We start from the raw sequence: 11947 nt of genomic DNA, 5'->3' as shown, positions 1-11947 counted from the left end.
TCTTCTTCTTCTTCTTCTTCTTCTTCTTCTTCTTCTTCTTCTTCTTCTTCTTCTTCTTCTTCTTCTTCTTCTTCTTCTTCTTCTTCTTCTTCTTCTTCTTCTTCTTCTTCTTCTTCTTCTTCTTCTTCTTCTTCTTCTTCTTCTTCTTCTTCTTCTTCTTCTTCTTCTTCTTCTTCTTCTTCTTCTTCTTCAACAGGTTTTATTAATTTTTCAAATTTTTACATCCAAGTGCTTAGGAAGCATGGTGATAGGGTAATCAATAATCCAATAACAAAAGCATTCATGTGTATCTCAGGTTACATCAATAAAGATTCCTCCTCTAGTTCCCTTAAATATAATATTAATAATAATAATAATAATAATAACAACAACAACAACAACTTTATTGCCACTTTGAATGTACACCAATTGGCATACATCAAAATGAAATTTTGTTGCATACAGCTCTCAAAGGGTCACCACCTCCGATATACACTCCTTGTTTGTGGCCAGCTCAAGTTTCAGATCGTCCATTTTAGTCTCTAGGAGCGAATGATGGCAAACAGGACAGATGGAAACGGAGCTCCATGTGGATTAGCCCTCAAATTAGCTTGTATTCCTGCATAACAACCTTGCCTCCTTTCCTTTTTCTGATCCTGTCTCTTCCACCTTTTCCTTAAAGAGGACTTGCTTCTTTTCGCCCCTGGAGCACGCTGCCACCGCCTCCAACTCCTCCTAATACATTTCTAACTGAAGCTCAATCAATCAATACATTTATCAATGACATCTTACTTATACATATCCAAGTCCTGTATTTAAGTTTTACTTAATTCCAATTGTCATGTTCCAATTTTGCCTTTTATAACCAATATTTAAATTTGGATAACCTTAATTTTCCTCATTTCATTATAAAATACTTAACATAACCAGAATAGACATGTTGTTCCAAAATTTACTTCTTACTTTGTTCACAAATATACTCTATTTCATTTACTAGCAAAATATCTTCCATTATCACAAATGTATTTCCATCTAACAATCAAAACTATAATCTAACAATTAATTTTAATTTCCCTTGTAAGTCTTAATCCTGGATATTAAACCAATCACTCCAAAAAGCTACTTAGCCATTAAGTGAATTTTTAAATCCCACTTTTAAATCTAACTCTGGGTTTCTTTTTGTGCCAGGTAGGCTTCCATACCAGTGCCTTTGAATCCACTGATGTGTCTTTCTTCATTTCCACACATGTTGTTTGAACCAAGGGAGAACATCCAGTTATCAATTTTCCAAAGGAACTGGCCCCTTTGTAATAATTAGGTTGTTGCCCTAATAGTTCAAATCTCCATGTTTGGTTTGGAATCTTTGTCATCAGTTCAGTCTGGTCCTCTTGTTCTTCTTCCAATTTCGTCTGAGTAAAGTAGCAAGTCATATCCAGTGTTGTTGTTATTGTTTGGTTAGCTAAATTGTCTAAGTTCTCAATGTATTATGTTTGTTGATTAGTTCCTGTTGCTTTTGGAGTTATAGATACTGTAGTTAAAGTTAATGTTGGATTACCAAAATTCTTATAGGTTGTGAATGTTGCTGTCCTCTTCTGTTGTTTTTTGGCTTGTAAGTTGATCATCTGGAGTTCGATTTGTAGTTTTATGAAAACATCCTCAGCTTTCACTTTTGAGTTGTAGCTTCAATAATTTTTTCAAGGATAAGTTTATAGTTGAGTTGTGGGTAGAATTCCTCCGTTTCCATGGTGGTTAGAGATAGTCCTTTAGTGGAGGCTATGTTTAGTAAGAGTGAGCCAATGTTCACCTCCACACTTTCTAAAAATTGTTTTCACCAGCTAGCTGTTTCCAATTCTTATGTTTTGGATAATATGAAGGACAAATCAAGGGAGTCAACAGGCACAACTGAAAAAAAAGGAAAAGAAATTCAGTTGCTATGCTAGGTTTCACCACAAGATGTCCCCAGCAGACCACAAAATCTTTTCCCAAACGCTTAGCTTTTTTATTTTTCAGTTAAAAAAGCAGAAAAAAAGATATTTTCCAAAATTAATAGTTTAGGTAAATGATAAGTCTCTATAATAAGAAGTTTTGGGACCCCAAGGTATCCGCAGAACAGAAATCCAGTTATCTAGTTGTTAAAGTTAGTTATTCTTTTCTTTTCTTTCCAAAGCTTAAATTCCTAAGTATGCAAAAGCCGCTGAATTGAGAGCGGGGAAAAAGTTTCAAAGAGCTTTCACAGGAAGGTAGTTAGGGTAAAGAGAGAGATAAGGAAGGGTCTCACCCAGATCTTCCATGGTGCTTCATTGAGCTTAGAAGTGCTTTTGGCTTTCAGCTGGTGCAGCTAGATGATCGGCCATGTTGATGGCCGATCTTTCTTCCGTTGATCCAAAGGAGCTGCCTCAGCTCAAGCGGGAGGGCTGCCGCCCTTCCATGCTCAGGCGAGGGTCCTCCTCAGCGGTGGTTACCCCTCCAGGGCGACTTTCGACCCTTTCCAGAGTATTTCGATGGAAAGAAACCAGACAGCAGGGAGGGAACTCTCTTCATACATCCAAAGACGCCACAATCTGGAAACGGAAGCCAGAACATGCCAGTTCTGAAAACAATTTCTTTGTAATGCTCTTCTGGAGAGCTCTCTGTGTGAGGGTCCTTGGTGCCCTCTTAACTTAGTTGTTTTCTTGCAGATATTTCATGATCCCAACTAGATAATATCATCAGTGCTAGTCATTTTGCATATCCTGAAGAAGAAAAATTGAAATCCAGAATAAGGATACTGATCATTTGTATCATATTAACATCAAATTTAAATTAGCTGTATTTTTTTTTACTTAATTATAGGCTTTTCCTCAGTATTTTTTTTTCTTATTTCAGAATTCTACCCAACCATGTTTTGAAAGCAATGTATATGCATACATTTACTTCGTGGTCTTTATTATATTTGGATCCTTCTTCATGCTGAACCTCTTCATTGGTGTGGTTATCGACAATTTTAACCAGCAAAGAAAAAAGATAAGTATCTATCATAAATAGACAACCAAGACTCACAAAGACAAACAGTTACAAAGTCTTTCAAGTGTATCCAATGACGGTTTGTCGGTGTTGTGTTTTACGCAAGATATAGGAAATATGGCAATTGAATATAGTCCTGGAAAGGATTCATATAGAAAGAGAATAATTCTCAACAACTAACCTTTCTTGCTCTCATTTTATATACGGGTTATCCTTAATTTACAACCACAATTAAGCTCAAAATTTCTGTTGCTAAGTTAGACATTTGCTAAACGGGTTTTGCCCCATTTTATGACCTTTCTTGCTAAACTGTTAAGTGAATCACTGCAGTCATTAAGTTAGTATCATGGTTGTTAAGTGAATCAGGCTTCCCCCTTCACTTTGCTTGTCAGAAGGTTGCAAAAGGGGATCACGTGAACCCGGGACACTGCAACCGTCATAAATACGAGTCAGTTGCCAAGCCTCTGAATTTTGATCATGTGATCACGGGGATGCCTAAGTCATTTTTCTCAGTGCTGTTGTAACTTTGAATGGTTGCTAAAGGAACTGTTGTAAGTCAACAGTGCCTTATCACTGTACAGTCTGTACAGTTAGAAAGTTCTGCGGAAAGACCAGTTGTGTTGATCTTTTGCTGCAAAATGAATATGAGGTTTTGAGGCACCAGGCTATTAGAACTGCCTCAAAGAACAGGATCATCTTATTTCCATAGATTGTGCCAGCAAAACCTTCTGCCTAGGCATGGCTCTCTTAATGATTGCTTCCTTAACTCACGCAGCCTGTAGGTGTCCAGAGGTGCTCCTGGCCTGGTTTCTTAGTAACCACCATAAATAGTTCATTTACTGGCAGTAGTTTGGATAGTACATTTATTCTCTAATCCTTTGGACCATACAGTCAATCAGATGACATGTCCTGTAAAATCCAAGCAGAAGTTCATATTTTAGTTTAGAGCCTGTCTTTGTTTCATGAGAGTCACAAAGTAAATTAAGCCGCTCCGAGCAACAGGAATAGCTACAAGTCATCTTGACTTCTAGAAGTAAAAAGCAATAAAAATGACTATATGGAGTGCACAAAGGGATTATGAGAAAAAGTATTCATTTAAAGAACCACAAGATCCTGTTCTTATTCTATCATAATTATGACTAACATTTTAGGGCTTTAGGATAGTCGCACCCAAATTCAGGAACTTTTTTCAGTTAAATTAAAGAGTATATTTTAGAAGATTGCCCATCCACCCATCTTTAACACCAAGTCAATAAATATTCGAATCGTACAGAGCTTTGTCTGTTAAAATTCTATTTATTGGTACTAACTCTTTAGTTGGCTTTGGACAATTCTTGTGTTTGAACAGAGATAAATAGATTCAGAAAAAAATATACTTTAGAAATCTAATAGCAATGTTATTATTCTCTTATACCTAGGTGGAGAACTCATCTTTTTGTCAGAGGATCAAAAGAAATATTATAATGCACTAAAAAAGCTTGGTACCAAGAAACCACATAAGACTATTCCACGACCTCTGGTAAGGCCCTTGCAAGCATCAATGCATTTGCATTATTACTAACTTGGAAAGATTTTTCAGAAATTCTAGTAAAGCCAAATATAAAACATTTTTTTCCTGCATGAGCTATAGTGGTGCAATGGTTAGAATGCAGAATTTCAAGCTGACTCTGTCATTTACCAGGAGTTTGATCCTGACAGGGCTCAAGGTTGACTCAGCCTTCCATCCTTCCGAGGTCGGTAAAATGAGGATCCAGATTGTTGGGGGGCAATAGGCTGACTCTGTAAACCGCTCAGAGAGGGGTATAAAGCACTGTGAAGGGGTATATAAGTCTTATTGCTATCGCTGTCTGTCTGTCTGCCTGTCTGTCTGTCTATCTACCTACTTACCTACCTACCTGAATGAATGAATGAATGAATGAATCTAAATGAGAACCCAGATTGTTGGGGGCCAACAGGCTGACTGAAAACCACTTAGAGATGGCTGTAAAGCACTGTGAAGCGGTATATAAGTCTAAGTATTATTTCTATCTATCTATCTATCTATCTATCTATCTATCTATCTATCTATCTATCTATCTATCTATCTATCTCTATCTATCTATCTATCTATCTATCTATCTATCTATCTATCTATCTATCTATCTATCTATCTATCTATCTATCTATCTATCTATCTATCTATCTATCTATCTATCTATCTATCTATCTATCTGAGAACCCAGATTGTTGGGGGTAATAGGCTGACTGTAAACTGCTTAGAGAGGGCTGTAAAGGCAGGACAAGAAGCAATGGGTGGAAACTAATCAAGGAGAGAAACAACCTAGAACTAAGGAGAAACTTCCTGACAGTGAGAACAATTAACCAGTGGAACAACCTGCCTCCAGAAGCGGTGAATGCTCCAACACTGGAAGTTTTTAAGAAGAGACTGGACAGCCATTTGTCCAAAATGGTATAGAGTTTCCTGCCTGAGCAGGGGGTTGGACTAGATGACCTTCAAGGTTCCTTCCAACTTTACTACTATTATTATTATTATTATTATTATTATTATTATTATTATTATAGTCTAAGTGTTATTGCTATCTGTCTGTCTGTCTGTCTGTCTGTCTGTCTGTCTGTCTGTCTATCTATCTATCTATCTATCTATCTATCTATCTATCTATCTATCTATCTATCTATCTATTTATCTATCTATCTATCTATCTATCTATCTATCTATCTATCTATCTGAATCTAAATGAGGACCTAGATTGTTGGGGGTAATAGGCTGACTCTGTAAACTGCTTAGAGAGGGCTGTAAAGCACTGTGAAGTGGTATATAAGTGCTATTGCTATGATTCATATTATTAATCAACGTGTTACAAACAGATCAGGAGTTATGGCCATAATAAAACCTACATATCATGGTTATAACTCACAACCAACCCAATTTTACGACCTTTTTTTGGCGATCATTAAACAAGTGCAGCAGTTGTAAAGTCGCCACCATAGACATTAAGTGAACACTGCAGTCATTAAACGAGCAGTGTGGTCACTAAGTGACCCTATGGTTTGCTGCAGGCCAGTTTTGCTAAAAATGAAACAAATGTCAGTGTTCGTCAAAAGCTTCGCAAAATGTGATTGTAAAATGTTGTAAATGCAGGGCGGCTGCCAAGCATCTGAAGAGCATCACATGACTGTGGAAAGGTTGGGATTGGGGTTGTCAGTACCAACAGTCGCTAAATGACCGGGTGACTAATTATATGCTTATAAAACTAAAGTAAAAGTAACAAAATTTTAAAGACTGTGCCAAAGTCAGCTCAGATTAGTTTGCAATGAATCTGCCACCTTGAATCACAGGGAAGATGCTGAGATCACTGCCAGATCACCTGCATTCCATTTGCAGCTGGTTAAAAAGAAAATACAAAAATGTCACTCAGAATGACAGAATAGCAGAGTTGGAAGGGACCTTGGAGGTCTTCTAGTCCTTCTAGCAGCAACAGCAATAGAAGCATCTCCTTGAAGCCTTTCAGGGCTTCCCCAGGGTTCTTTCTGACTTTCTGACTTCTCTGTTCTGTTAGGGGTCAATCAACCATTTCACGGGGGTCGCCAAGCAAGGCTGTCCGCCATTTTTTTGTCTGCCATTTTTTTCCCCTTTTCCGGCGGGTGCCTTACCTCCCTTGGGCTGGGCCAGCTGGTGGTCGGCCTGCTCCGTCTCTGCCGCTTGCCAGCTACGCCTCGGCCGGCGCAGGGGGCGGAACCACGCATGCGCGGCGCTCCCGGGCAGGGAAAGTCCTTGACTTATGACCGGTTGGGTAGTCCTCGACTTACGACTGGTTTAGTCCTCGACTTACGACTGGTTTAGTCCTCGACTTACGACCGGTTTAGTCCTCGACTTACAACCGGTTTAGTCCTCGACTTACGACCGGTTTAGTCCTCGACTTACGACCGGTTGGGGTCGCGGCATTAAAAAGGTTGAGAACCACTGTGTTAGATTCTCTTTGTGACTTTCAGATTGGGATACATAATTATGGAAGGACTTGATGTAACTATTTGAACTACTTTGGAATCTTGGCACTAATACCTTCCTCCCTCCCTCCCTCTCTCCTTCCTTCCTCCCTCCCTCCCTCCCTCCTCTTTATCTTTTTCTTCCTTCTCTCTCTTTTCCTCCCTCCCTCCTCCTCTTTTCCTTCCTTCCTTCCTTCCTTCCTTCCTTTCTTCCTCCCTCCCTTCCTTCCTCCTTCCCTCCCTCTCTCCCTCCCTCCCCTTTATCTTTTTCTTCCTTCTCTCTCTTTTCCTCCCTCCCTCCGTCTCTCCCTTTTTTCCTCCCTCCCTCCTTCTCTTTTCCTTCCTTCCTTCCTTCCTTCCTTCCTCACTCACTCACTCACTCACTCACTCCCCCTTATCTTTTTCTTCCTTCTCTCTCTCTTTTCCTCCCTCCCTCCTTCTCTTTTCCTTCCTCCCCCCTCTTTTCTGTCCCTACCTTTTTTCCTCCCTCCCTTCTTCCCTTTTCCTTCCTCCCTCTTTTCCTCCTTCCCTCTCTCCCTCTCTTTTCTTCCCTCCCTCCATTCCTTCCTTCCATCTTCCCTCCCTCCCTCTCTTTTCCTCCCTCCCTTCCACAGAACCAGTTCCAAGGATTTCTTTTTGATATCGTAAACAAGCAAGCCTTTGAACTTTTCATTATAAGCCTTATCTTCCTGAACGTGCTGGTCATGGCTGTGGAATACGAAGGTCAAGACGTGGCTGCCGACCAACTTCTAGAAAAGATCAACTGTGCCTTTGTTGCCCTCTTCACTGGCGAGTGTTTAATGAAGCTGCTGGCTCTGAGGCTCTATTTCTTCAAAGACTCCTGGAACATATTTGATCTGGTGGTTGTAATTCTTTCAATAATTAGTAAGTAGGGTTTTTGTTTTGTTTTGTTTACAAGGTGATTGCCTGCCAATGCTAGCAAGCTCTAAGGCAAATAACATTTGGCACAGCATACGTATTTACAGTCATAAACTTCCACTTCACATGTACAGGTGGTCCTCAACTTACGACCACAATGGAGCCCATCATTTCTGTTCTTATGTGAGACATTGGTTAAGTGAACCTGGTTTTCCCTTTGGCTTTGCTTGTCAGAAGATCACAAAAGGTGGATCCTGTGACCCAGGGACACTGAAACTGTCATAAGTACAAGTCGGTTACCAATTCCCTGAATTTTAATCACACAGCCACGGGTACGCTGCAGTGCTCGTTAAGTGTGAAAAATGTGGTCATAAGTCATTTTTTCCCCAGTGCTGTTGCAACTTCGAACGGCCACTAAACGAACTGTTGTAAGTCGAGACTACCTGTATAATGCAGACTTAGGAATGCACGGTTGCAAGAATTGGTTGTAAAATGTTGCACAGAAGAGAAATAATTCAGAATTTGGAAAAAAGTAAACTGGCATAGCCTCAGCAAGCCTCAGACAACGTGCATGTGTGTGAAACACGTTTTTTAAAAAAAATAATCCATCAATTTGCTCTCTTGGGGTAGATCCCAACCACCATTACCCATCATTAAAATCTGCTTTTTTAAATTTTATTCATTCATTTATTTATTTAAATTCATATGCTGCCTGTTATGTATTGAATATATATATAAATTGTGTCAATACCTGCTAAAGTGAAACTAACTTAACTCCAACTGCTTGTGAAGCTAAAATGAAACTAACCTTTAGATGACCCTGACTGTTAACTCCAACTGTTTTGGAGGGAAACTTTGAATATTCATATTTGGGTGGGTTTTTCAAGTATTGTGATTGGTTAAGGCCCTGTGGGCTCAGCGTATAAATTACAGGCCATTGCCTGCAGTTCTCCAGTTCTAGTTCGAGTCAATAAATATAATGTTGTAACTATGCTGGTCTGCTCCTTGCCTACTGAAACCCACACCAGTGGTGTCGAACGTATGGCATGGATGCCAAGGTGGCACTCAGAGCCCTCTCTGTGGGCACGCACAGCGTTGCCCCAGTCCTAGGCCTTCAGCTGGGTTTTATAAAACCTTTTCGCTTTAGGCCTCCGCTGCCATGTGCAAAAAAAAAAGGTTCAATCAATCAGTCAATTTCAACTTCTCGCGGGGAAAAAAAAGATCTTGCAAAGTTGGAATTGATTGAACTTTTTAGTCCCACCCAGTCTGCCATTACCACCGCAGCCACGCCCACCGAATGGGCCACGCCCAGCCAATGGGCCACACCCACCCGGCACCCGACGATGCATAAGTGGGTTTTGGGTTGCAGTTTGGGCACTCGGTCTCTAAAAGGTTCGCCATCACTGCACTACACAATACTTCCCATCTCACTATCCACAGCTAATGAGTCTGGCTTGCAGTGCAATAACATCATAAAAGTAAGAGCATTCAAAGAAATACAAAATCAGTTAAAAACTACAAAGAGCACAGACTAAACAGACACGTGGTCTGTTACTTCATGAGTGTCCCCATCAGATCCCCAGAACAACTAGCAGAGAGGGAAGTTTCAAGGCCCTTCTGGAAGGCCAAAGGGATGGGTAAGCCTCCATTTATGACCACAATTGAGCCCCAAATTTTCTTTGCCAAGCAAGATAGCTGTTCATTGAATTTTGCCCCGTTTTATGGCCACGATTGTTAAGTGAATCATTGGAGCTGTTAACTTAGTCGCGTGGTTGTAAAATGAATCTGGCTTCCCCATTGAGTTTGCTTGTCAGAAGGTTGTGAAAAGTGATCACATGACCCCGGGACTCTGCGACCATCATAAATACCAATGCCAAATGTCTGAATTTTGATCACATGACCATTGGGATTGATATGGGCGAAAGGGTGAAAAACAGTCACAAGTCACTTATTTCAAAGCTCTCGCAACTTTGAACCGTTCCTAAACAAAAGTAATTTGCAATTCAAGGACTAGTATTGAAGAACAGAGTTTTAAGTTAAATTGAAAGATATTGAAAAGAAGCCTGTTTTTGTTTTGTTTTTCCCCCAGGCCTTGCCGCAACCCAGCTTTGGCGACGTCTCAATTTCCCGCCGACAATCTTGCGAGTCATTCGAGTGATCCGTATCAGCCGCCTCCTGAGGCTGATCCGAGGCGCGAGGGGACTGCGCACCCTGCTTTTCGCCCTGTTGATGTCCCTTCCTGCTCTCACCAACATTGGGCTCCTCCTTTTCTTGATCATGTTCATTTATGCTATATTTGGCATGGCTAATTTCTCCTGCGCGAGCTGGCTACAAGGGATTGACAATATTTTCAACTTCCAGACCTTTGGCAATAGCATGCTTTGCCTCTTCCAGATCACAACCTCTGCCGGCTGGGATGAACTTCTTGGACCGATGGTCATCCATCAGGACGACTATTTCTGTGCTCCGAACATCAACTCCATGCCCCAGAAGAACCCCTGCGTCAACAGCAAGCTGGCCATTGCCTATTTTGTCAGCTACATCATTATTTCGTTTCTGATTGTAGTTAACATGTACATCGCTGTCATCATTGAGAATTTGAATGTTGCCACCGAAGAGAGCACAGAGCCACTAGGGGACGACGACTTTGAAATATTTTATGAGATCTGGGCGAAATTTGACCCCAAAGCAACCCAGTTCATTTCTTACTCAGCACTGTCCAACTTTGCAGATGCTCTGGCAGAACCTTTACGAATACCGAAACCAAATAGCCAGCAATTGTTGTCCATGGACCTTCCGATAGTCAATGGGAATAAAATCCACTGTTTGGATATTTTGTTTGCTTTTACGAAAAGGGTGCTAGGAGAATCTGGAGAAATGGACTCGTTTGAGTCCCAAATAGAGGATAAATATCCGGAGAAGATTGCCTATGAGCCTATTGTGACAACTCCCAAGAGAAAGCAGGATGAGTCTGCCATCGTAATTCAAAGAGCTTTTCGGGTGCACCTCCACCGTGTAGGAAAGAAAGCATCTCAGGAACCCTGTGTAACTATCTCCTTGGAGAATATTCCAGAAGAGGAAAACCTATCTGTGTTCAGCCTGAGTGAAATTGAAGACAGCCAGTCTAATAATTCTCAGAGCTTATCTTCGGTTGTCATTCCTCCATCCTACAGCAATGTGACTAGCATGGCTCCTGACATTCAACAGGAGAAGTTCCCTGACAGTAATGGCAACACAAAGTGATATTACTCTCACTGATTTTTCTCTTGTCACAGCAGAGTTTTCCTGGAAACAGACCATAATAATAATAATAATAATAATATCATAAATAGTTAACTCAGGAGCTTTTCCATTAGTGTTTGTATAAACTCTTACAGATCCACAGTGGGAATTAAAGATTGCATTGCAGCAGAGTTCCCTAACCATCTATATTCCGGATGTTTTGTTCATTGTGATACTCTGAAAATTCTGGGAACCATATGTCATTTCTGCCCTAATGATTTATACAGTATCTTCTAGAATCAATCTGCGTTATGTCAAAGGACAGGCATTGTGTCATTTCAGTGATGGCTGGATGACACAATGAAAGGACTGGAGGCTAAAACATACAAAGAACGGTTGTAGGAATTGGATATGCCTAGTTTAATGAAGAGAAGATCTAGGGGTGACATGATAGCAGTGTTCCAATATTTAAGGAGCTGTCACAAAGAAGAGGGAATCAAACTATTCTCCAAAAGCACCTGAAGTCAGGATAGGAAGCAAGGGATGAAAACTAATCAAGGAGAGAAGCAACCTAGAACCACGGAGAAATTTCCTGATTGTGAGAACAATTAACCAGTGGAACAACCTGCCTCCAGAAGCAGTGAATGCTCCAACACTGGAGATTTTTAAAAAGAGACTGGACAGCCACTTGTCCGAAATGGTATAGGGTCTCCTGCTTGAGCAGGGGGTTGGACTAGATGACCTCCAAGGTCCTTCCAGCCCTGTTATTCTGTTCTTTCAGTTAAGACTTTTATAGAATGGTAATTTTCAAAATGCATCTGTGCAGAAGAATTGATATAGAATGTAACAGATTGTGTGACAATTATTAATATAATTCTTG

General features: G+C 40.5%; 1 protein-coding gene across 1 annotated transcript in view; it reads left to right on the top strand.

Annotated features, from left to right (window-relative positions):
• The window catches only part of LOC107303298 (sodium channel protein type 5 subunit alpha-like), a 66798-nt gene extending 55710 nt beyond the window's left edge, over positions 1-11088 (top strand). The window contains exons 22-25 of the mRNA XM_029282959.1: positions 2845-2986; positions 4401-4501; positions 7581-7851; positions 9935-11088. Of these exons, the coding sequence (XP_029138792.1) occupies positions 2845-2986; positions 4401-4501; positions 7581-7851; positions 9935-11088 (1668 nt within the window). The remainder of the gene's footprint in view (positions 1-2844; positions 2987-4400; positions 4502-7580; positions 7852-9934) is intronic.
• The last annotated feature ends 859 nt before the right edge of the window (positions 11089-11947 follow it).

The sequence above is a fragment of the Protobothrops mucrosquamatus genome, unplaced genomic scaffold (genome assembly GCF_001527695.2).
Source record: "Protobothrops mucrosquamatus isolate PMUCROS unplaced genomic scaffold, P.Mucros_1.0 scaffold5, whole genome shotgun sequence".
NCBI lineage: Eukaryota > Metazoa > Chordata > Lepidosauria > Squamata > Viperidae > Protobothrops > Protobothrops mucrosquamatus.
Note: the sequence above shows the minus strand (reverse complement) of the source record. Positions and strands in the feature narration are given on the sequence as shown.